Source organism: Microtus oregoni, unplaced genomic scaffold (assembly GCF_018167655.1).
Source record: "Microtus oregoni isolate MIOR12 unplaced genomic scaffold, Mior012 000069F_ref0000032, whole genome shotgun sequence".
Classification (NCBI taxonomy): domain Eukaryota; kingdom Metazoa; phylum Chordata; class Mammalia; order Rodentia; family Cricetidae; genus Microtus; species Microtus oregoni.
In genome coordinates, this window is record NW_024543976.1 from 8,005,895 (window position 1) to 8,031,837 (window position 25,943).

The 25,943-nt window shown below is 45.7% G+C and overlaps 1 protein-coding gene across 2 annotated transcripts in view; it reads left to right on the forward strand.

Moving 5' to 3' along the window:
• Positions 1-25,943, forward strand: part of LOC121440639 (E3 ubiquitin-protein ligase MARCHF3) — a 146,000-nt gene that overhangs the window by 103,941 nt on the left and 16,116 nt on the right. For both annotated transcript variants that reach the window (XM_041641424.1, XM_041641425.1), the window contains exons 2-3: positions 4,697-4,940; positions 9,266-9,470. In XM_041641424.1, the coding sequence (XP_041497358.1) occupies positions 4,753-4,940; positions 9,266-9,470 (393 nt within the window). In that variant the 5' untranslated portion in view covers positions 4,697-4,752. The remainder of the gene's footprint in view (positions 1-4,696; positions 4,941-9,265; positions 9,471-25,943) is intronic.

The following is a 25,943-nucleotide window of genomic DNA, read 5'->3' on the forward strand; positions in this document are numbered from 1 at the left end:
ACTCTTGAGTGCAAGGATTTCTGTTTTGTGTTTAAGAAGCTCTTGCCCAGGGGCTGGAGAGATGGCTCAGCGGTTAAGAGCACTGGCTGCTCTTCCAGAGGTCCTGAGTTCAATTCCCAGCAACCACATGGTGGCTCACAACCATCTGAGATCTGGTCCCCTCCTCTGGCATGTGGGCATACACGGAGGCAGAATGTTGTATATATAATAAATAAATAAATCTTAAAAAAAAAAAAAAAGAAGCTCTTGCCCTGTGGAAGATCTAAAGTTTGCTGTCTCCACATGCGACCTCTCCTCTTAGAAAAGCTCCACCATGATGCTGTCTGTCATGATGCCAGGCAGTCAGGGAGGCCCTTATTTTCATTAGTGCCTTGCTGTTGGAGTTTTAGCTTCTAGACTATGAGCTTAATAAGCTACCCAACCTCAAGTACTGTGTTATAGCAATGGAAAACTGACTAATTACTTTCAGGCCTCACAAACCACCAGCTAAGGTGGCTCAGGGAATATGAATACTCAAAGTTCAGATATTCAGGAGAGCTCAGGGAAGTCCAAAAGGCTGCTCGTCCTCACCATTTATCCTAATGTGTGGGGCACCTCAGATATGTGCAACCTGCTACCCAGGCCACATGAGTCCCGGAAAGCTCTGAATACTGCCTGACACATTGTAGGTGACTTCAGATCATATTGGACACCCAGTGAATTTTGTGCCTCTAAGAACAGAGGTGGAATTTTTTTTTATTGGGGGGGGGGGTTGTTTTACTTTGTGATCTTCACGGAGCTCTTTGGAGGCTGGGGCACCAGATTGGAGAGGTGAGCCTGGATGTACTTTCTGAGCGCTTCCCTTCCCCCATGTCCTGAGTCTGTGTCTTCACGATGCCAGCCACGTTCCCATGGAAATCACTTACCAGTGGCACACTGTTCCAGAAACCCGGCGATGATTAGCTGCAGCCTGGTTGGGGCTCCTGCTTTTGTAAAACCTGTACTCCGTCCTTTGCAAGGGTCATCGTTTTAACAGACAAGCCTTTCTATTTTAACAATTCAGTAATCAGGCTTTCATTTATTTAGCCTCCTGATCCGTTTTTCACTGTCTCCCCCTTATCCACCTACGCCCACTCTTCCCACTGTGTGCAGCTGAGTTTGTCCAGTACCAAATCATCCTTTATTCTCAACCTGAGAATGAAATTGAATAAGATGTCAAACCCAGCCAACAAAGGACCCCTCCTACCGGTGGAGCTTGAGATTTCAAGCTTACACACACCCAACTTTCCAGGCACTGCAGAAATGTAAAAGAAGAGCATTCTTAGGTGGGCTTGGAAGCCACTTCCCTTTCCATAGAGAAGCTGTACGGGCACTGCTGAGAAAGCAGTCAAATGATGGTTGAGGTTTGCAAGGTCAGTGGGAGACCAGTGCTAGCTGCACACCCGCAGCTCGGCTCCTTTGAGCATCCAAGGCAACAGCCTGCTGCTTTCCCAAGAGGCTCCAATCAAGACAGGGGAATGCGCAGGGCCATTTGTCACTGCCCCAGGTGTAACATATGCATGCCAATCAACACCTACAGCCTGTGGGCCCACTCATGCCCACCCATGCCTCATCTCAACCCCTGAACATCCTCCGCCCTAAGATCAGGGCGCCACGTGCCCTCTTCCCTCCTCCTCTGCATGAGTAGGTGATTGGATCTATTCATCTGGGGCTGGAACCAGCTCAGCCATCTCCACTTGATCAGGCACATTCATGCTCTGTGTGATCCCTCCTACCCCAGTTTTAATCCAAAGAATAGTCTTTTGAGGACTAGTGGGATTCTCTGCCAGCGTGACAGCCCTTGGCTCTCAAAGGTATTCAGTGGTATAGAGCAGGCATGCTGATTTTTTTTTCTTCCAGGAGTGCTAGGTTGGAATAGTTCTTCAGCTGACTCCTAAGCTCAGTGACAGTTTAGAGGATCCGGGGTGCATGGTTCTATATTCATTGTACATGAGAAGGAGTCAAGGCTTGCTTGAAAGAGAGGCAAGGTAGAGGTACCTTATTGAACACAGTGCCCAGAACCCTTTGCTTGTGAGAAGTGAAATGGAATATACCATTCAGAAGCTAAATCATAGATGAAAATATGTCCAAGAGAAACTGCATCTAGAATAGTTTAAAGGCATTTTGTTGTGGAGGTAAGGGCACTCACAACTTCCTTTGAGGGGAGCTTACTCTGTTACTAGCGACTGACCGTGCCTGAAGAGGGTAACCTAACTAGGGATAGCCCTGGCTCCCACTGGCCGCTGTGCACCACTCCCTGCCCCCCTTCCAGTTCATCAAGCAGAGAGAGAGAGAGAGAGAGAGAGGGAGAGACAGAGAGCGCTCCACTCTCCGGGCTGGAGTTATGCAAAAGCCAAAAATAGACTCTCGGAGTGCACCCAGACATAATGATTCTGTGCAGCAGAAGGTCACTGTGTCTGCTTTTCCTGCCAACACACCCCTGGCTCTTCATCTATGGCTGCTTTGTGAAGCAAGCAAGCTGTGCCAGGAAGCTGCACTTGGTGGCTGTGAGGCACTATGAGAATTTAGAATCACTTAAATGAGGTTTTGTCAGGGTAGGCTAGAGGAGGGGTTATACACAGCTTGAGAGGAGGAACATCTTTTAGCATCCTTTTGTTTATTGGCCTGAATGCTACTGTAACTCCATTTAAAAGGGGGGAAAGTCTCTCTGGTTCAGCTACAAGCAATCTCCACATTGCAAATTCTGCCCAAAAAACAAAAAGGTATCTGCCCCATAAGAATTCTGTGTTTCTGAGTAGTGGGATCGTGAACGAGTTTCTTCATGCTTTCTAGAACATACAATATATATAATAAAAGTAAAGCAACAAAACCTAGTTTTACATGTGTATGCATGTTAACATGGATGTGTGCATGCACGGGATACACACATGGGTTTGTCACACAGGTCCAAAGTTGATGCCTCAGTCTCTCACCACTTTGTTTATTGTGACAGGGTCTCCCTCTGAGCCTGGAGCTCACTGATTCCTGTCAACCTAACTAGCCAGCTTTCTCCAGTGATCCCCTGATTCTGTCTTCTGAGTGCTGGATCACAGGCAGCCACCACAGCTGCCAGGCTTGCATGTGGGTTCCGCGGGCCTCTGCTCTTCATTCTTCTACAGCAAGCACTTTATCCAGAGAGCTATCTCCTCAGACCCCAACAAAGCCTATTTTTGGAAAATAAAACTATGCTCTTACTATCCATCTGTTTCTTTGGATTTTTGATATTCAGTTCTGTAAAATGGCATGAATGGACAGCCACTGCCAATGTTCCTGCATCACCCCCTGACCAAGGATTGGTATCCACAGCCATTTCTCCATTATAGATTCCAGAGGGCTGCTGGAAAGAACACACGCACACGCACGCACACACACATACACAACACGCACACCCAGGGAGGCTTCTGGTAACAAGAAAAAAGGCAGTCAGCCATGCACCTCAGTAGCAAGGATAGATCAGGGCCATTTGTTTCAAATAATGAGACCTGAGCCTGTCGGGAGGGAAACTGTCCACTCAAGTCCACCTGAAAACACCATGTTCTTACCCTGATGCACAGGATTCTGAGAGTGGGAAGATCCTGTCTTCCAGACGTGTAGGGATCAAATAAAACATAATAAGTAGAGACAAATGTCTAGAAACCACCCCTGGAGGGATCCCAAGTATCTTTTTCTGAGTTGGAGGGGGAAAGACAAGGTTTGCATTGCCTGGATTTGAGCTTTGATGACCCTGACTGCTTGCGTGACAAGAGTTCCGTCTGTCAACCCATCCCACGTACTGAGCTCGAACCGTGTGGAGCATGAGGTGACAGAAAGGGCACAGTGGGTGGTGGCACTGTGTCACATCACCTCTGGGTGTAATGCAGCCTGCAAGTTTCCTCATGACTCACGCACGCATCTTTGTTCCGTAACACACAAACGAAAGCCAATGCTAATGTATTTATTATAATACCCATTTGAAAAACAAAGCAGTTCATCAAACTAATCATTGCCTGAGCAACTGTTTGAAACTGGCTCAGATGGGTTAGCTTTTCACAGGAAGTTAATCTGTGGTTTTTCAGGTAGATGGTTGCATTACAGGACGTATATGTGGCAGGTTTGGGGAGTGACTGAATGATGCCCCAGAATGGGCAATTTTGCCAGATTCTTTGCTTTCCCTTCCTTTTTTTCCTCCCTGTTTTTAATCTTGGCATCTCTGAATAAAACTGCATAGAGAATAAATTGCTTACACGAAAAACTAGTTGCGAGCAGTTTTAATAATGATTCTAGTAACTTTTAGTGAGTGTCAACAAAGACTTATTGCATCGCTGGTGCAGAGTGGGAGAATCGCTTATCTTCTCTTCAAGTCTGAGCTTCGGAGCCATCATTCTGTCCCCTCATGGAAAACAGGGCTCCGAAATGTGTGTGTGTGTGTGTGTGTGTGTGTGTGTGTGTGTGTGTGCGCACATGCTTGTTGTCTTTTTCATAAGCAGGTGTTCATAACTCTCGTGGCCTGTGAACATATGAGTGAGTGTGTGCAAATGTATGCAAGTATGCTTGTGTTAAATAGTAACAAGATAATAATGCCGCGTCTAAGCTACCCTAGTATTTATATTAAATAATGACATGCTGATGTTGGTGGCCCATAATTCTCCATTTTCCATTAACCATCCAGCCAAGTAAACTGTTTTCTGATCTCTCTTAGATGGAAATCCTCTATGAATGTGGAAGCCATTAGCAGAGTAATTGCTGTCTGTTGCCATGACAACCAGCCGCTGCAGTCACCTGCCCGAAGTCTTGCCAGACTGCACCAGCTCAGCCGCGCCTGTGGTGAAGACTGTGGAGGATTGTGGCAGCCTGGTGAATGGGCAGCCACAGTATGTCATGCAAGTCTCAGCCAAGGACGGGCAGTTGCTGTCAACCGTAGTGCGGACTCTTGCCACCCAGAGGTAGTGCCACCGTTAAAATACACGGGTCTGCAATTGATCCAAAGAGCTGTTTGTCAAGTGGAGAATGTTAAAGGGAGGATAATTGGTGTTCAGGTCTTTGTGTCCGGGAAGAAAGGTACTGGGAAAAAGAAAAAATAAAAAGGCTGTCCATGTTCTGTGGCTGTTCCCACAGCAGCAGGATCATAAAGCTAAAATTCATGTGGCCACATTTCTCCTAAAGCCACTGTAGAGAGCCAGGCAGGGAAAGGCTGCCACGAGATATGGGGCTGCTTGCTGTACATCTGTTATTTTGACACTGCTGTGGCCGGTTTTGTCCTCTTGTCCCCAGCAGCTAACAAAGCTAGCCCTTTGTTAGGACAGAAGTCACCTGATTTCAGGTGGCAGAGCCAAAGTGATTGGATTTGTGAAATTGAAATAAGGTCTTCAGTACCCCAGGCTAGCCTCATACTCACTGTGTAGCTGAGGATGGCCCTGAAGGCCTGGTCCTGCCTCCACCTCTTGCATACTGGGATTAGAGGCATGTGCCACCATGCTTGGCTTTGTGGAAACAACTTTTGAAGTACTGTTCCCAGTGTGTATGCCACTTAGCACTACCCAGTGGATATGACTCTGGGGGAGTCTCCTTTTTCCATGTAGGGGTCTGTCCTGTCATCCCCTTCACTCGACAGCCCCATCCCTGCCTCTCCCTCTCCAGGCACACGCCAGCCTGTAAACTGCTGTCACAGCTGGTTTTCCTGTGTGAAGAAGAATGGGGTCTCTAAACAGCCTGGAGACCCCTTATTCAGGCCAGTTCCTTGTCCCTAAGGTTTCTTCTTATGCTGCTGTTGCCCATGGCAGACTGGGGGCTACAGACTCCTAGTGTACCATGTACATGGCTTCTCCAGTTTTTTTTTTTCCCTCCAGGGGGGAAAAAAAACTTCTAGTTTCCTAGCACCTAAACCAGGCAGCTCACGGGCTCCTATAATTCCAGTTGGGGTGGGGGGCTCTAATACCTTTGGCCTTTCTAGGCACATGTACTCATGTGCATACACACACGCACACACACACACACACACACACACACTATTAAAAATAACAAAGTCAATCTTTAAAATATGTGTGGCTGTCACAGAAGACAGAAAGAAAAATATGTAGTGTATGTTTCCCACTTCTTGGAGAGTTTCCAGCAGTTGGCCAGTGCTCAGAACAGAAAGAGGTGGTAAATGTCATTGGCCCCCTATGAACCAAGGATGGATGGCAGTATGTGCACCAGCCATTCTAGCAGGCACCACTCACTTTGCTTAATCAAGAAGAGCAGGCTGGTTGGTGTAACTTGAAAACTGTGAGTGTCAGTGTAACTGAGAGCTCTGTCTGTCTGTGTGTGTATGTAGGGTGTGTGTGTGTGTGTGTGTGTGTGTGTGTGTGTGTGTGTGTATGTGTGTGTGTGTGTCTCAGCTACTTCTGGGCCACACATTAGTATACACCAAAACACTGCAGTTTTTCCCTGATAAGATTCAAAACAAACAAAGGAGGCCAAGAGACAAAAGCCAGCTGTCAGCTTCTCACCATCCTCTCCCCAGAGCCTGGACAGGTCTCCTGGACAAGTGAAAGGGTGATCCTGCCCGCCTCTAACTCTCGTCTATTCTCAGGATCATTTCCAGAAAGGCCTTTGGCGATCAGTAGCGTTTCCATAGCTGTTTCCATTTGGTTCAGAGATAGCACTAAAAAGTAATGGGGCGTGGACCTAGGTTAGCATCCTCTCTGGAGGACTTGGGAGAAAGAAAGCAAAAGTGTGAAAGGAACCTGGGTTGTCACACACCATGACAACATTCTTTGAAAATGCCAGTCATGGAGGCAGATGGCCCCTCTCGTTGAAAACTGAAGTCATCTTAATTTGATATTTCCATTAGGCTTGCATGGTGAGGTCTGCGTCACTTGACTTTCCACAGCCTGGGTCATTCGAGGTCCTTCAGATCTAAGCCTCAGCTCCAGACCAACTTTTCTCACTTTTGATCCCATTTTAGAGATCAGGAGACTTAAGTATGGCGAGAAGAAGTTACTTGTTCACAGCTGTCTGACAAGTAAGCTCCCGAGCTTGGGTTTGAGCCCAGGCAGCCAGATTGCAGAGCTGGGAACCATCGATGGTACCATGCCCTCTTCAAAAAATAGGAGGGAGTGGCTTTTCCCCTTGAATGCAGAACTCTAGAGGCCACCTTAGTAGGACACATCCACCACTCCCTTGCAGTGTAGTGACTCCAGCCCCCTAGGGAGTGTCTCCACAAGCTCAGAGGGCCCTGTAGTGTCTCCAGCATCCTAGGAAGTGTCTCCACAAGCTCAGAGGGCCCTGTAGTGTCTCCAGCATCCTAGGAAGTGTCTCCACAAGCTCAGAGGACCGTGTAGTGTCTCCAGCATCCTAGGAAGTGTCTCCACAAGCTCAGAGGGCCCTGTAGTGTCTCCAGCATGCTAGGGGTGTCTCCACGAACTCAGAGGACCGTGTAGTGTCTCCAGCATCCTAGGAAGTGTCTCCACAAGCTCAGAGGGCCATCTGCACCTCCTGTCTGTGCCCAGCTCAGTCTGCTGCTTCCGAGTCAGGTGCCAGTTTACTTCCTGCTCTCACTCTCCTGTAGCATTGAAAAGAGAAATGAAGGTAACCTGTGTATACCTTCATCTGACTCAAATGACGCTTTTTGTCTAAAAACTACAGTTGATGTCATTTCAAAAGAATTTGTTCTTGGGGCTGGAGAGATGACTCAGCTGTTAAAAACACTCACTGCTCTTGCAGAGGACCAGATTCTGTTCCTGGCAACCGCATGGTGGCTCAGAATCATCCATAACTCCGGTTCCATGGATCCAATGCCCCTTTCTTGCTTCTGTGAGCACCAGGCATGTGTGTGGTGTACATACTACCTGCCAGCAAAACACTCACACATGTAAAATTAAATCATAAAACCTAAAAAGCTTTTTTTTTTGGTGGGGGGGTGTTGGGTATTTCAAGACAGGTTTATCTGTGTAACAGCTCTGGCTATCCTAGAACTTGCTTTCTAGACCTCACAGAGACCTGCCTGCCTCTGCCTCCCAAGTGCTGGGATTACAGGCATGCACCACCACCACCCAGCTCTAAAAAGCTTTTTGAAAGAATTTGTTCTAAATAGTGATGAATGATTTTTGTAGATTTATTATATTTTATATGTGTGAGTCTTTTGCCTGCCTGTATGTATGTGTATAAATACCACTTGTGTGACTGGTACCTACAGAGGTCAAAAGAGGATGTTGAATCCCCTGGAACTGGAGTTACAGATGGTTGCAAGCCACCATGTGGATTCTGGGAATTGAACTCATGTCTTCTGCAAGAACATGTGAATTTAATCATGGAACCGTCTCCCTAGCCCATAATTTTATTTTTTGATTGGCGGTTTGCCTGAGCTTTTTCTATGTTCAAGACAAAAATTTGGTGCTGGAAAATATAGGAAAGAAAGAAGTGGGCTGGGAGATGCTCAGTGGATAATGCGCTTGCCACACAAACATGCAGGCCGGAGTTGGGATCCCCAGCATCCACATCAAGGCTGAACAGATGTAACTGCTCACTTCTAATCCCTCCACTTGTGAGGTGGAGACAGGGAACTCTCCAGAGCAAGCTGCCTGACTACACAGACTAGTTTATCTATTTGTTAGATCTGAGTTCAAGAGAGAGAGAGACCCTGCCTTAATTTGTAGATGGAGAGCGACATCCATGATGACACCCAGCATCAACTTCTGGCCCCTAGCATACACACATGGGAATGTATGCCTATATATACATGTGCACACACACACGTAAATATACACACACATGCACATGCAAAGAAACCATAAATTTTTAAAACATATAGGCATATTTCAACCTATCAACTCACAGAGATAACAAGTCTTTCATCACTCTGAAGATGCAAGGGGACCAAATTTTCCAAAACATGCCCTATAAAACAATTATAAATCCTAACGTTCCTGTCCAAACCACATTACTAGGTAACCATGTTGAAGGTAATGTTTATACCTAAAAGTATTTCAACAGATAAAGGAAAAGAATGATAGAAATGAACATATCATCATTTGTCTATTCAACAAATTAACAGGTCAAGTCATTAAGGCTCAATGGCTTCTGACATCACACATGAAAAAACATGAGTCAGCAGTGTCCAGAGGAAATATATTCAGGCACACATATATCTGTAAGGAGGGGAGCTTAACGCAGCTTGTATTCTGAGCAACTGCCCCTGGGGAGGGCCCAAATGATGCAGATCAAGGGCCCTCCACAGGGCGGTGGGTTGTCACTCGGTGACCAGTAGGTATCCCTTTTTCTCTTGCAGCCCCTTCAATGACCGGCCGATGTGCAGGATCTGCCATGAGGGCAGCAGCCAAGAGGATTTGCTCTCTCCATGTGAATGTACAGGGACCTTGGGTACAATCCATCGGAGCTGCCTGGAGCACTGGCTGTCATCCTCCAATACCAGCTACTGTGAGCTCTGCCACTTCAGGTTTGCAGTCGAACGCAAGCCCAGGCCGTTGGTGGAGGTCAGTAAGTGGAGCACATCCTGAAAACTTAGCTGTAATGAGCAGATAATGTCTGCTTTTATGCCCAGTCACAAATCCTGTAGAGCAAGCCGGGCGGTGGTGGCACACACCTTTAATCCCAGCACTTGGGAGGCAGAGGCAGGCGGATCTCTGTGAGTTCGAGACCAGCCTGGTCCACAAGACCTAGTTCCAGGACAGGCTCCAAAACCACAGAGAAACTCTGTCTTGAAAAACCAAAAAAAAAAAAAAAAAAAAAAAACAAACAAATCCTGTAGACCTTCACCGGAGCACAGCAATAGCTCTGGGGGGTGGTGGGGGGAGAGAGACAGAGAGAGAGAGAGACAGAAGCCAAGAGGGACAGCTTACCATCTCACTCAGGAGCCAGCTACAGTTAAACCTTGTGTAAAACAAGAAAGAAGAATTCAGTGTAAGGAGAAAGGGGAAGTTGAGAACAGGATCTCCATTTGTTAACACCTTTGATATGAATATACGTATCAAACCCCGTCTCCGCACACCATCTCCCCAACTTGAAGCAACACATAAAGGGGAATTAGGGTTGTATACCCGAGAAGTCTTCTTGAGAAAGGATAACTGGGTAGCACAGTGGTGGATTAGACCCAGACTTCCTGAGTTCTGTCACCTGGGTAAGTCATCTCACCTCTTGGAACCACTGTAAGGATTAAACAATCACCGAGGATAGAACACTTAGAATCAGGAAACATGAAAATATTTGAGTGAGCAAAGGTCTTTCTGATGCTTTTCAGTGAATTGCCTTAAGCTGGGACTTCCTTTCTTAAGAGGTGATGCTGTCAATTCACCAAAGTAGCAGGATGTTTTCCTTTCTGTTTTCAGAAGCACAGGATTTTCTTTGAGACCTAGGGACTGGGCTGGTCTTAGAATCACTGGAGAAGAGGGATTATTCCGGTGTTTCTGCCCTCTCTCCTCCCTCTAAATCCTGCTAGTCAATTAAAGCCCCAGTATTGGCAACAGTAAATATTTTAATGCATTATGAGGCAGAGTGCTTGTAGTACAGGTATACTGAGAATCGTATGTCTGCGTCAAGGCATCCCAGGGAAACTGCAACCATAACTCAAGCGTGAAATCGAGAGGCCCTTCCTGGAGACTGTATAGTAGAGGCTGACGTCGAGACACTGAAAGTTCTGTGTACGTCCTTGTGGTTTTGACCTTGAAACTTTAATCAGGACTTAAACTGGAGCTAGCCCGGTGTGTGACTTAACTCCCTAGTGGCGCAACAGTTACTGGCTGGCCCCAGCAGACTCTGCTTCTGTGAAGGCTGCACCAAGCGACCTCTGCTTCTGTGAAGGCTGCACCAAGCGACCTCTTTTGTAGCCATTTTGCCACTTGACAGCCACTTTCAGAAATTCATATTCAGAGATTGCCTGTCAGGATCTGGCCCTGTACCAGGTTCTCAGGACCCTAACATGTCAGAGTCCCTCTGCAGAGACAGAGGCAATGAAATAATAAATAGAGAGCACAAAGATTTCCCAAGTCCAATAGCAAAAGGGAACAGAAGTCTATTTCTCCTTTCCAGAAACTTTTGGAATCTCCCCAATTTGCCATTGCAGTCTCTCCAGGGGAGCTGGCTTCCCCCTGGTGAGGAAATCAGGCTTTTAAATGGATCCTTCCCAATGGTCTTCGTTATGGAGATCTTCAGACTGGCCAAAATCCAAGAGAGGGCTGCTGGTGTGCGCTCACATGCTCACACTGCAGTTTCTTAATAACGCACCATGATCCTCTGCCATCTCAGAGAGCATACCACATGCAGAGGCTCTTCAAAGTTGTAGTGTTGGGTCCGAGGCTGACTGTCCAAATGGTCGCCAACTGCCATTAAACAAGGCCACAAGGCAGATGACCTTGAGAATGTGTGAGGTGCTCTACAAGATTTAGAGCCTCACTCACAAAATAAAGTGCATGCAATTAAGGAGAAAAAAAAAAAAAGATTTAGAGCCTCGCCTACAAAACCTTCACCCAAGCAGGCAGCAGTGGTGAAATTTTCATCGCCCAGATGGACTGTGAGTTTTCAGAGTTAACAATGATTGAACAAGTTGAAAGTGAAAGGCAAACCCTCACGGACGGGGGAGGCTGGCCGTTTGATCATCCCATGGAGAAGTGAACTTGTTGTTTAACCACAAGCAATAAAAGGTGGTCTTTGGTTTCTCAGCTGGAGAACAAATGAGAACCAGGTGCAGGCAGACTTTTAAACAAGTGACATTGCTGATTGACTTTTCCCAGTCTTACCAAAGGGCAGCATATTCGTGGAGGCCAATGCGTCTCAATAACTCATCTAGAGACGAGCATGCATCTTGTTGGTCTGTCAGCCAAAGCTGCCCATTTGGGTTAAGGATTAGGAGTATTGTCGCATTAGTTCTCATTTTTATTCTCTTAATTGCTTTAATCATTACTCTGTTTACCACTCGGATCTGCCTTCTCATTAAAGCAAGAAAATTCTATAGCATTTAATTTTAAAATCAATGTGACAATAGCAGCTCTTGTTGCTGGAGGAAGCAGTTTTAGAAGTCATTTGTAAATTTTATTTGTCAGCAACGAGATGCTAACACTAGCTGCAATGACTTCAGCATCTCAGATTTGCACTTTTGGGAAGCCCCTTCAGCCCTGCATTCATCACAGCCCTTCATTGCCCTTTACTCCCCGTCCCTGAGGCATCCTCTTTCACCTTCTCTTCTGAACTTTGCACCAGCTCTTACTCATTCATTGGAGGTCCAGAGCCAAGGACTGTTGTCTATACACAGGCTGTGATGTGAAATGTTTTCCCCTCAGAGGGCGAGTTTCTGCTCATAATGGCCAAACCCATAGCTGGTTTTTATTAGAACCTCCAGCCTGGGCACCTCCTCTCTCTTAGCCACTGACCATCTGTGTGGCCATCTGTGTGTCTGCTCAGTTCCTCTGCTTCACTGTGGAAGAGGGTAGATGAGGGGCTTTCCATGGCATCTTTTGGTCTCTATAAAGCTAAATGTCCTTATTATTTAAAAAAAAAAAAGTTCTTGGATTAAATAATGTTCAATGGGAGAGCACTTGCTTAGCATGCAGGAGGCTCTGGGTTCCCAACCCAACGAACAGACCACACTTTCAGAGAGCATGCTTAATCTCGCCTTCTTGCCTAATTTGCCTACCTGTCCACATTGCAAATGTTATGTCCTACGTATTTCCCTGCTGCAAAGCAAACCAGTAAAACAAGTTAGTTTCGGCCCATGAGAGTGACAAAGCAGTCGTCTCCTTTAGTCAGATGTGGATGAATTTTTGCTGTGGTCCAGCAAAAGCAGTCTCATGAGTCTGTGTCCAGTCATGCATGATTTGAAAGAAAGGAAAATGGTCAATCTATAGGAGACATAGAAAAGGGGGCAGTTCTAACACATGCACCCCATACCTTCACAGCCAGCACGGCCCTCAGCAAGCTGGTGTGAGTTTGTTGACAATGAAAATGTGCCCAGAGGCAGTTTATAAATTGAATTACTCCCCACAATAATGGCCCACTAGAATGTAGTGAATAAATACGCACTAACTGTAAGAGGACCCACTGGATGGCTCGCCTGGGAAGTTGATGTTCCCCTTCCTGCTCCTCTAATTTTCCTTGGTTCTCTTGATGAGGTGAATTCTGAAACTATTCTTTTTTAACAAAGAGTAAGATACAGCAAGCTGATCTCTCTCTCTCTCTCTGTCTCTGTCTCTCTGTCTCTGTCTCTCTCTCTCTCTCTCTCTCTCTCTCTCTCTCACACACACACACACACACACACACACACACACAGCCTGGGCTCCAGCACACTGCTATGACAGTGATTCTGATTGACCGCTTTGCCAGGGAAGCCCATATCAATGTGTATGTGCAAACAGATTTCTGGTAACATCAGTTCCTAAAGATCTAATATCTGCCACAGATTCTTAGGACATCTGTGCATAATAGCCACCTTTGCCCAGAAAACTAAGATCAGAAGTTCGCCCAGAAGTTAGAGATCAGCTCAGCAATGTGGCCATGGAAAGGAAACAACAAGGAATGGTGGGGGTGTGGTAAAAAGACTGTGTGAGTCTGGTCTTCTTCTGTCAGAGAGATGTGGTTGTTCACAGAGGGCGTGGTTAGGTTTCCATGTTTCTATTTCCTTTACACAGACCTAAAAACTGGTAAAAAGTTAACAAAACAGTTTAAAAAGCTGTTCCCTGTGAGTCAAAGATTTAGCTAAATTGAAACTAAGGACTGTTTTCAAACATATCAGCTACCTACAGTAAATGAATATAAAACTAGGGAAATAGGGTTAAGGATATTTTTCATCAATTTTCTAATTGTGACTTTATTTCTTTTAAGATACTGTAGGAATATGGTTTTTAAAGTGTTCTCTGGATTCAGTGTAATCTTCAGCTACCCAGCAGGGAGAAACTACACACAGAAGAGGGGAAACTACACACAGAGAGAGAACTACACATAGAGAACTACACACAAAGCAGAGAGAACCACACAGAGAGAGAGAGAGAAAGAAAGAGAGAGAGAGAACACTAACCACAGCAGAGAAAGCCTCACATGGAGAAACTACTTTATGCATTGCCGCTTGCTGTTTAATATATTCAGTTACTTCTGGGGCTGGAGGGATGGCTCAGCAGTCAACAGCGGTCCTCTTCCAAGACACCAGGCTCAATTCTCAGCACTCATGTGGCAGATCACAACAGTCTATAACTCGAGTTTCTGGTTACTGAACACCTTCTTCTGGCCTCTGTGGGCACTACACACACAGTACACAGACATACATGAAGGCAAAATACTTAGACACATAAAATAAAAACGAGTAAATCTTGCAAAAATATTAAATACTTGTGTATGTGTAGGATACTGTATTAATTTTTTACATTGTATGTGAACATATACATTTATTCATATATGTCAGGCCTACACGTAGAAACAATGTTGTGCTCTTACTGTGTTTTGTTTTCATTTTTAATATTCATCCAATTGAAAAGGAGAGAGTTTTGCTTTCATGTATCCATCAGCAAGCCCTGTGGCAATGGGGTAATTGGGGGATAACGCCATAGAGGGTATAAACGGATTTGAGGAAATTCCCAGGTGAATTCTGTTGCTTTTGGAGCCCCAGCAAACTTGGCTGCCCCTCGCAGTCTGTGGGTGTGGCCCAGGGAGTGAGGCTTGTAGCTTACAGTCAGACTCTTTTATTACGTTGATAACTTCAGTTTTCACTAGAGTCTGAATATCTTCAGGTGGGACCCGCACTTTCCAGTTCCCCAGCTTGCCTGCTGCTTATGCCACTCAGCTCTTCCACTGGCTTGCATTGCCTGCCTCCTGTTTATTGAGATTGGGTGGCTTCTTCTACCTTTAAGGCTTTTGTTTATACATGTCTTACTACCGCTATCTGCTATAGTGATTTCCTCCCTCTTGTGCCCAGTCAGGCTGGAGAGGCCAATCTATAAGCACAAGGTGAATGGACCTCTAGAAGAGTATCCTTGCATGGACAATAATGAGAGTAGCAGTAGCGATGATCCCTTGCCCTTGTTATAACTGTTGCTAGCCACACGTCACCTTGACCTTTGGCAAGGTCATTTGGCAGGCTTTCCACTAGGCTGCCTGCCTCCGTGTGGCCTTGTGGCACCGTCCTGACTCTGCCAGCCATTCAGATGGCAGGTCTGCCAGCCAGAGGCCGCAGCAACCCCAGATCCTACAGTTGATTGGCCTTATGATTTCCTCTTGGTTTGGGCGGCTAATTTGGCAGTTGTTTTGTTACTTAACGCTTAGTTACAAAGAAGCTGTTTTAAGGTATCTATTAAATTCACAGCTTGCTTCATTAAAAATCACTTCATTAAAAAAGCAAGCCAACCGAAGTGTTCACATGGCCATGCCAGATGGAAGTGAGTTAAGAGCTCGGCGCCTGTGCTCTCAGCCCTTTCGTTGCTAGTAAAGGATTAATTTGGGGGGAAATCCAATTCCCTGGATAAAATGAGTTACATGAGAGGATTCTTTTATTTCAAATTGTACTGGCACTTGCATTGAACTCGGGCTGAGATACGCCTTGGAATCCACATGCTCACTAAGACCTGGTTCCTCCCCCTTCTTCATCCCATCTGAGAACTTCAGTGGGATAAGATGCAAAGACTAGGAGCACCAAGAATTCTTCCCTGTGGCTTTATTTTCCCTTCTCTGTGTTTCAAAAAGCAGAAAGGAAGCAAAGTATGGCATAGCAAACAGGTGTGCATCTGAGGCCCGGATATTAGCAGCATGCCTTCCCAGAACAGCCTCTCGGTAGCAGAGAAATGTCTGTGCTCTTCACAAACTCATCCCTATGCCTTCCCACATGTGCAAGAAAATCCAGCCAGGTTTTCTTTAAACACATCTGGACGGAGAGTAAGAGGAAGCCAACACAATGCAACTGGACTGCCATGGCTGACTCCAACATAAGCACCCACCCCTACAGCAAATGTTGGATGTTAAGATGTTGAGTCTTTGGAAAGGCAAACGATTAAATGTTATCACACGAGAGTCAGGAAGGTGGAGGCAAAGGTGTCCGCAAGCTGCTGGCAGGAGAGCTTTATAAAGGGGAGTCCGAGAGAAGAACAGCAAAATGTCACTGAATGATTGCAGCTGGTAGTCATCTTCTTCCTGAATCCTCTGAAATAAGAAGGCACAGTTAACTCTCAGGAATTACCTGTGCAAGGTAAAAGACACCTGGTAGAGCCTAGGGGAGACATAAATCGTCGGGGGCCTGTGCAGATTGCTGAGACAGAGTCGCAGAATGTGCACAGTGCTCCCGGCTGAGGGCTTCTGTCAGCCCCGTGTGCATTGGCAGCTTTAGTCAACTGGCATTTCATTCTGAAGAAATGCCTAGCTTTACAGAATTTCACTAAGAAATGTTGAGAATAGGGTAGGTGCTGCCTAACAGACAGCTGTTATTGGCAATCGGCATTGCTGGCGTGGATACGGTAACTTCTCTTTGCCAAAGTGGAAGAGTGTTCCATCTGTGATGGGAGCTCAGCCTTCGGTCCCTGCTGTGCCCTGCTGTGCCCTGCTGTGCCCTGCTGTGCTAAGAGCCTCACTTTCCAGAATGCACCTCGATCCACTAGTTTACTCTGAATCTACCTGCATTTTACCATAAAGGTGTTCATACCCCAGTTTTTCCCTTCCTGATGACCAAGTAAAGGGAAAATATTGTAAGCTATCCTATTTCAATGTTTCCTGTATCCCTACAATAACAAAGACTTTGTCTAACTTTGTAGATGAGCAAGCTGCCACTCAGGTAGTAAGAAACTCTCCCAAGATCTTAAATACTTCTAGCCTGGGGACTGGTAAGGCAGAAGAACAGGCCAGGTCCCTTCTCACTGAAGCACACATGGTCTCTACATACCTAGCATCTTACTCCAGCTGAGACTGCTTGTAACAAAACACCATAAATAAGGTGACTTATAAACAATAGGCATTCACTTCCTACAGTTATGGGATCTGATCAGCCAGGATGATTGGCTTCTGGTTGGGACACTCTTCTCTTTGGCTTCTTGCTTACATCTTCAAGTGACAAAAGATCTCAACTCTCAGTGGTCTCTTCTATGAGGGCACTAATGCCACTTATGAGAGTTCCCATCCTCATGACCTGACCGCCTCCCAAAGGCTCCCTCTCTAATGTCAACAACCTGGTTGTTCACCATCTTTCTTCCTTTGCTCTTCGGCATATGCTTGGCACACACAGAACCTAAGGCTTCCTTACCAATCCCCAGGCTTCCCTTCCACAGAACTAGATATACTTAAGAAAGAGAAGAATGAGATTGCCCAGCATAAGTGAGCTCCTAGGTTCATCCCTTAATACGGGGGATAGAGGCAGGGGGAAGAGGGGGAGGGAAGGAAAAAAGTTAAAACCATTGTTACTAAAGCCCTGGTTTCCTGTGATACTATTAACTCCAGAGCTGCTTGTCAAGAGGGAAGGATCTATAGATAGAGCACAGAAGCTTTTAGGGAAGTGGAACTAATTCAGTATGACAATATCATGGCAATAGCATGCAAAACAGTCTATGCCAAGCCCATAGAATGTATGACACCAGAGGCTGGAGAGATGGCTCTGTGGTTAAGAGCATTGCCTGCTCTTCCAAAGGTCCTGAGTTCAATTCCCGGCAACCACATGGTGGCTCACAACCATCTGTAATGAGGTCTGGTGCCCTCTTCTGGCCAGCAGACATACACACAGACAGACAGAATATTGTATACATGATAAATAAATAAATATTTAAAAAAAAAAAGAATGAATGACACCAGCCAGGCAGTAGTGGCACACGCCTTTAATCCCAGTACTTGGGAGGCAAAGACAAGCAGATCTCTGTGAGTTCGAGGCCAACCTGGTCTACAAAGTGAGTTCCAGGAAGGCTCCTGGAAAGAGAAATCCTCTCTCAAAACCAGCGCCCCACCCCCCAAAAAAAAGGCAGAAGAATGTATAACACCAAGAATAAAACTTTAGGGTCAACTCTGGCTTTGAGTAGCATTGTGACATGTCGGTGGTGGTTGGCTAGCACCTGTGCTGTTCTGTTAGGGACGTTGATGGTGGCAGGTATTCTGTAGCAGGAACAACCTAAGGCAAAGGGATCTAGTCTTGGTTTGGGGTATACTGTTCATCATGACAGAGAAAGCCTACTAGCAGGGTGAGCTCCTGTCCACGACAGTGGGAGCATGAGGCTGCTTGCTCACATCAGAGTTAGCAAAGGCGTAGAAAGCACAGGCCCAAACTGGGGTCTGGCCAAGACCTAGAGGGCCTATGTCCCCTCCAGGTAATTCATTTCCTCCAGCTAGCCCCCACTTTCCAAAGGTTCCACAATTTCCCCCAACAGTGCTACTAGCTAGGCACAAGTATTCAAACACACAAAAATGTTTCATTGGATACTGGGAGTCGGGACATTGATATGTGGGGATTCTGTACTTCCTATTCCATTCTTCTATGAACCAAAAACTGCTCTAAAATGCAATTAATTAAAAAACAATAACCCCTGGGCCAGCAGCATGGCTCAGTAGGTAAAGGTATTTGCCACAAAAGCCCAATAATCTATAGGCCCAAGAAAAGGTAGAAGGAGAGAACTGGTTCTCCACACGTGTTACAGCATGCATGCCAACAGTCATCTATCATACATGTGCTGTACACACACTAACAAATAATAATAATTTTTTTTAAATTTCAAAATGCACAAGATTGAGTACTGGAATAACAGTGGTATTTCTTGGCTGTCTCTTGCACTCTGGTCTAATCGAGAACTACACATTAGCTGTGCTGCCCTGTGCAAAGGTAGAAAAACTGTTCTTCATCTCCAAAGGGCTTCCCGCGTCCTTTGCTCTCTCCTCTCACCTAGTCACTCTTGCTCCACATCTGAGTCTCCGTTTCACGGATTCATTACATCACCAGTTCCTTCCGAGACAGCTTCCAAAGGAGAGATGCAATTAGAAAGCCAGGAAAGTCCACAGTGTTGAGAGCATCGCCCCCTCCTTCTGTGCATGGTGCTGGCCGAACAGAGTGAGGTTAAGTGCGTCAAAAACGCTCATTGAAATAACTCATTTTGTCCAAACTTCGTTTCGCAACCTGTGAAAAGCAACACTGAATTTCCCTTGGAATTACTGTGTAATTGCCTCAGTTCCCTGCTCCTTGTCTCGACAGATGCAGCTGATTTGGGGAAAGAGAAGAAGAGACCGTGCCAGGTCTCTGGGTCCTCGGGCTTTGTCCTTCTCCTCTGTTATCCATCCATCATGCGCACATTTCTATGCTTGCCTTCCCTGCTGCCTGGCTTCCTCTCACGGAAATACAGGAACCCTGCGAGCTTGTCAGGATAATGCATGCTTTGCAGCCCATCATTACCGAGTTAGAGGGACCTACGTGCACTGATGGCACGTGAGAAGAAAGCTGTGTTTGCTCGAATAGCAAAAAAGGCAGAGAAGCGTCTTTAAACTCTTTTTTTTCCTTCCTTTTTGAATTCTGAAAGATAAGTTGCTTTGGGGCTGCGCCACTTGGGAGGATGCGGAAGACCCCGTGACGACTGAGGTCAGACATAGAGAATCAGTGTCGTCCACTCACCGTGTGTCACAGCTTTATCTTTGGTGGCCGTAGCAACTGGAAGATGGAAAAGTGATGAGGTCCAGAGTTTAGCTGCGATAGTTCACAGGAGACGCTGGCAGTAACCGCATCAGGAGAGATGTGAGATGGAATGTAGGGACACTCCAGGCTTCAATCTGAGAAGACTCAGTAAAAATCAGAAGTTGGGAGATGAAGGGAAAATCCTCACCACCCTAGAAAATCATGTGGCCCTTCCTAATTAACCACCCCCTCCAAAGGCTTGCTGTTTGCACCAAAGGCGGCATGAGAAAAGAAACAGGAGTGAAATGGTTCCTTTATGTTCCTAAACCCCAGAGGTCACTCTTCTGTCACGGTACAGTCCCAGCTGCCGTAAGACACACCTATGTTCATCTAAACACACACCCTGTCAGCAGAAGGATGTCAAGGTAACAGGGCACACCTGTAAGGCTCGTTGTGTAAGATGGAGGGTTTCTTTGCAGAAGGGCGCTTCAGGTGTCTTTAAACAAGGCATTTTCATGGAGCTTTACACATTTAACTAGAACTCACAAGCATACCAACTCAGTGGCATGTGGTGGTTTCCCAGAACTGTGTAACCATCACCACGACCAACTGTAGAACATTTTCATTGCTCCCGTCCCCCGAGAGAAACATCACACATGCAATCCTCCTGCAGCCTCCAGGACGAGTTACTTGGCCCTTTGCCGTTGGCCTCTTTCACTTGGCACAGTGGTCGTGAGATCCAGCTGTGAATTCGTAGGAAAAGGACCTTGATCTTCCTGGCCACAGCTGTGTTCCTCATTGCTGGCTCTTTCTATTCACATTGTCCCCTGGTTATCTCCCGCGGCTGTGGCCTGTGCCTCTCTGCTAAGCACTTACTGCTTTCCTGCTCCTGGGCACAAGCACCTCCATGTTAGCAGGTGGAAAACTGGGACTGGGGTGGCAGTAGTCTGCCCTCTTGAAGTTTGACTCACTCACTACCTTGATAAGATGATGAGACCTTGGTCATATTCCTTTTCATTTTGTGGAATTCATTTGTACATTGTTTTTTTAAATATATTATCTGAGTCCTTGCCAGTGAGCACTATCCTAAGTTCATTTATCTAATTTATTTGCTTTTTTTATTCTATGGTCCTATGTCCTACAGAGTTCATTTTTTTAAAAACCTCACATTTTATGCCTTTCTTTGAGCTATTAATTTTTTAGGGGATGTGTGGTGCTCAGGGTCTAAGGAGAAATCCGATTCTAAGGCAACCAAACCCTATTGCCCATCTCCAACTCAGCAAACCCCATAGGATCCTACTGGACCATGGAGTGTCTTAAGAAAATATGGGGAAATACTCTCAGACCCTGCTTCTTATCCTCTCCCTTGTTTCTGGCGGATCTGAGAATCTGGCAAGCGCTTATGTTCTACCCTTCCCAGCAGCATTCCCTGGCACAAGGAGGCCCCACTGTATGTCGTGTGTATCACCACAGTGGGTGACTTGCTGTCCCTGGTGGAGAGTCCACTATTCAGTTGTGCACACAGCTAGTTACTAATTTGGTTTCCTCTACAGTTGTCTTGGCTTTGCTGTAGGGACACCTCTGGCCGGGTACATGTCTCAGGAGTACTGAAGCTCGAAATGTGTCTGCCTCCCAGACGAAGCAGATGCTTCCTCTAGACAGCAGCTACTCAGTCAGTCAGAGTCCTCCACGCTCTCTATACACATCAGGCCCTCACCTCTACACGTGAGCTCTGGCCCTTACCCCTTAAGAAAATCTTCTCTAGGGGCTGAAAGATGGCTCAGTGGTTAAAAGCACTTGCTTCTCCTCATAGAGGTCCTGAGTTCAGGTCTCAGTACCTGTGTAGGATGGCTCACAGAAACCTGTAACTCTAGGTCCAGGACATCTCATACCCAGTCTGGCCTCTGCACGCACTCATTTATATATGGTATGCATGTGCGCGCACACACACACAACAATAGTCTTAAAAAAAAAATGTCTTCCCTGAATGTACCTCTGTTTTTACAAAGCGGTCTACAGGCACTGAACACCAAAATAAACACCAAATAAAACAAATGCCACCAAAATAAACAGCACTGCCCCCACTTTCTGACAGAGTGCCCCATCTTCACCTGCTATCGTAATCTGCACAACCACCCCCATGGGGGTTACTCAGAAAGTCTGAGGACTCAGCAAGAACTGGTGGCCAGGAAGCAAGTGAGAGACTCTTCAGTCTCCGTGTGAGGTACCTAATGAAGAACTTGTCTGAACTCCTGAGAGAAGGAGCAGCACACATGATACAGATGGAGATGTAGAACACAGCCCAAAACCTTCTTCAGTAGGGACTCCCTTGAAATTGGAACACACAGTTCTCGGGCAGCATTAGGAGGCACAGCACCGCTCGTTGCCGCAAGAGGAGCCTGGAGAGCCTTCCAGCCCTCTGTGCTGGGGCGTGTCCAATGTCAGCAAGCTCAGCCAGATCCTCCTAAATATCTGTGTTTTTTTGTATTCTGTGCGTGTAGCTAGAAAAGTCTACTATGTTTTATGGAACAAGTCTATGCTAGTGTGTGTGTGTGGGTGTGTGTGTGTGTTCTGTTCATCTGAATTCTACCCAGAGAAATTCTCTGGTTTGCAAGGTTTATTTATTTCTTCAGCTGATATTTATCAAGAGTAAGTTAGGGATTCTCGAGACTAGGAATTCAGCTGAGGACAGGCCCGGTGTGCCCAATGTCATAAGAATGTCTGTGTGCCAGGACAGAAGGCTCAGGAAGAGAAGGACACACAAGCAAGATCAATTCTGAAAGTCAGGAACGTCGTAAAGGAATTGAAAAGTGCTCGTGGTCCAGAATGGGTGGAGTGGAGGTGTGTGTGGAGATCTGGGAAGTCCTGTGAAGAAGGAGCTGAAAGCCTGGCCATGAGAAAGAAGTAGGGATGGAGGATGCCCAGCAGAGGAATGGCCACTCCAAAGGCTCCAGGGCAGAAAGGGAGAAATACACAGAGCTAGACTGGAGATGGTTACGCTTCCTCATGGGCCCTTTGGCTGTCTGTCGGAGCCTTGTATTTTTAACTGTATAGAATAATTACATCAGAATGGGAAGGAAATGAGTTAAAATGTGCTTATCAAAATATTTAAAAGGCGGTGATGCAATAAAAGGCAAATTCTTCTTCATTAATACATCTTGTGGCAGACCAAGTAATTATCTTTGAAATGGCAATATTTCAGACGACCTGTGACAGTTGTGATGTGATATGAAATATCTATGGCTCTGGGGTGACAAATGCTGCTAATGGCACTGAGATTTTCTGCGTAACTCAACTGTAGTTAGAATTTCTAAAGTTAAAGATGAGATTTTCCCCCATCCAAAACCATGCAACTGTGAACCTACCATTGACCCCTTGGGTCTATGTATATAAGTTCCAAAATCATGCAAGGATCTTTAGAGAATGTGGCGTTTTAAGCCTGAAAAGTGGTACAGTCTCCCTCCTTATAGAAACTGGCTTCTAGGATAGCAGGAATGCAAGAGTATGAAAGAAGATTGCTGCACGGCTCAGAAAAGAAAAGAAAAAGGTGTAACGGGTCTTTCTTTGAACTGCCAGCTCCTGAATAAGGACACAGAGGCCTCTTATTAAGTATGAAAGCTTGACCTTTGCTTAGGTTTGTTCCCAGCTAGCTCTTAACACTTAACCCATTTATATTAATCTATATTCTGCCATGTGACTCATTACCTAGCCTCGAAACAGTACCTCCAACTTCCTCTGCACCTGGCTGATGAATTCAGCTTCTCAGGTTCTCCCCCAAGTTCCTCTCTCTCCCTGGAAGTTCTGCCTATCCTCTCCTGCCTAGCTATTGGCCATTGAAATCTTTATTAAACCAATCAGAAGGTGCCTTAGGAAGGACAAACACATCTTCACACAGTGCAATCATACCCTGCAACAAAAAGGGAACTTGGAAAATGTAACAAATGGCATTAAAAAACATTGGTGTAGTGGCCCCTGCCATCAATCTCAGCACTCAGGAGGCTAAGGTTAATCCTGAGTTTGAAGCCAGCCTGCATTAGCAAAGAGTCCATCCTGGGTCGGGGAGGAAGTAATAGCACTAGAGAAACTTGAGCTCATCCAGGAGATAGGAGTTGCTGATAGACTGGATATGGGCTGGGAGGAGAGGAGGAAATGGAAGGTAGTACTAGGGCCGTTTACAGTTGTGCTGCAGCGTGCTGGTGTCTGAGCAATGTGTGGGTTCGCTGGGGTGGTGGGTGGTGAGTGTGTTATTCCATCATCTGCCCTGTGAGATTTGAGCTGTTTCTTCCACACGTGGAGCGGTATAGAGTAAGCTACCACACACAAGCCCGGAGCTCGTAGAGGGGAGCCTGAAGGACAATGCATGTGCTCTTCAGTGGAGCCCGCTGTTTTCACATCAGGTGGAAACCTGCAAGTTCTGTGTCGTCCCTGCAACAAGGAGGGAGGGCCCTTCATCTCTGCATGAAAGAGCTGCACCTTCTATCCCTACTCAGGAAGACTCCCACCTTTACTCCCTAAGAGGTGAAAGAACTTGATAAAGGTCATAGTGTCGGGGAAACCCACCTGGAACAAATGCACTGTGTCCCACCCCCTCTGCCCAGCTTGCATTTTGTCCCTGTCTAATGCCTCCTCAATGCTATCCACGTGGGAAAGAATAAAAGCTGAGGATTAAGATTTCAAGGAGAGCAAAAGCAAGGGGAAAGAAGTGCTAAGACCATGGAGGTTGGAGGCCTCAAGTGCTGGCTCCTCACCCATCTGACCTTGATCAGACACCTTGACCTCCTGAGCCCTAACAGTCTGTCCAGAATAGGAATAATGACACTAGCCAGCATTATTACATTCAGGAAAGCTATGGCCATGGGAGAAACACTCGACGCATATTTCTGGTTAAACTAGAGTTGCTTAATTTTTAAATGAATATTTGGTATTGTGGACTTCTCCATTATTTCAAGGTGGTTTCAGAGAGAGAGAAAGAAATGTCATCAAATGAATACAAAGGTCCTTGAATAATTTTGCTGGGTTTCTCATGCTATTTCATGACTTGTGGTCATTTTCATCTTAGACAAAAGCTTGAATAGACACTAAATGTTTTTCATCTTATAACAACAAACAGAGTAGCTATTTGTCTCAGAAATCAAATGAGGTTTTCTGTAGATGGTTGTCTTTAGTCTAGAAGACTAAAAGCAATGAACTTGATGACTTGGTGTTTGCGTGAACACAATTTAATCAGTCTAATTAGTGCTAACGGATCATCCCCGGTCAGGGATGCCCACAGCTTACTTGCTGGTTCATGTTCATTAAATCTCTAACATGTCCCAGCACTGCTTCCAGCTCAAGCCAGGTATGCATAAATAAGAACAAGGTCCCTGGGGCCAGAGACATGGCTCAGTGGCTCAGAACACCTGCCGCTCTTGCAGAGGACCCAGGGTTCAGTTCCCAGCACCCACATGGTGGCTCACAACCATCCATAATTCCAGTTCCAGGGGATCCACCCTCTGGCTCTTTGGGCACCAGGTACACACATGATATATATACATATATGCAAACAAAAACTCACACTCATAAACTAAAAATGAGCTATTTTGTTTCATTGTTTTTGTTTGTTTGTTCACAACATTGCTTCTCTGTGTCGCCCTGGCTGTCCTGGAACTCACTCTATAGACCAGGCTGCAAATTCAGAGTTCCACCTGCCTCTGCCTCTCGAATGCTGGGATTAAAAGCATGTGCCGCCAAGGCCCAGCCCAAAAATTAGTATTTTTAAAAACAAAACAAAGCAAAAAAAAGCCACAAACTCAATGGTATTTTTGGAGTTTTTTGTTTCATATGACTTCTAGGTCTTTGGCTTATATTTTATGGTTTCTGGTTCTATTTTTTATGGGATTTCCTTGACGTGTCTCTACATCTATTCTTGTGGCTCTTTTTTTCCTGGTTTTTTTTTCTTTCTATTCTAGTTTGTTTTTATTTTGACTTATTTATTTTTATTTTAGATGCCTGTTTGTTTTCTGCTGAAAAAAAGAAAGGGTATAAATTGGGGTGGGGGAGATGGCGAAGATCTGGGAGGAACTGGAGGATGTAAAACTTTAATCAGAAAATATTAGATAGAAAAATCTATTTTCAATTTTTAAAAAAAGAAACACTGAGGTATTGCTAGAATAAATACTGGAAATACATTAAGAGAATTAGCCTCTTCCAGAGATGAGCCCCCTGTTGGTTATCCAACACAAAGCAGTCAGCCCTGAAATCGTGTGTGTGTGTGTGTGTGTGTGTGTGTGTGTGTGTGTAACAATGTGAATGTCTTCAAGGTTTTATTGCAATGAGTAGCAACAAAGTAACGAAGGAGTGATTGCCCTTCAGTCATTCTGCACCCTGTAGAAAATACTTTAAATGTTCACAGATGTGTATATGTGGTGTT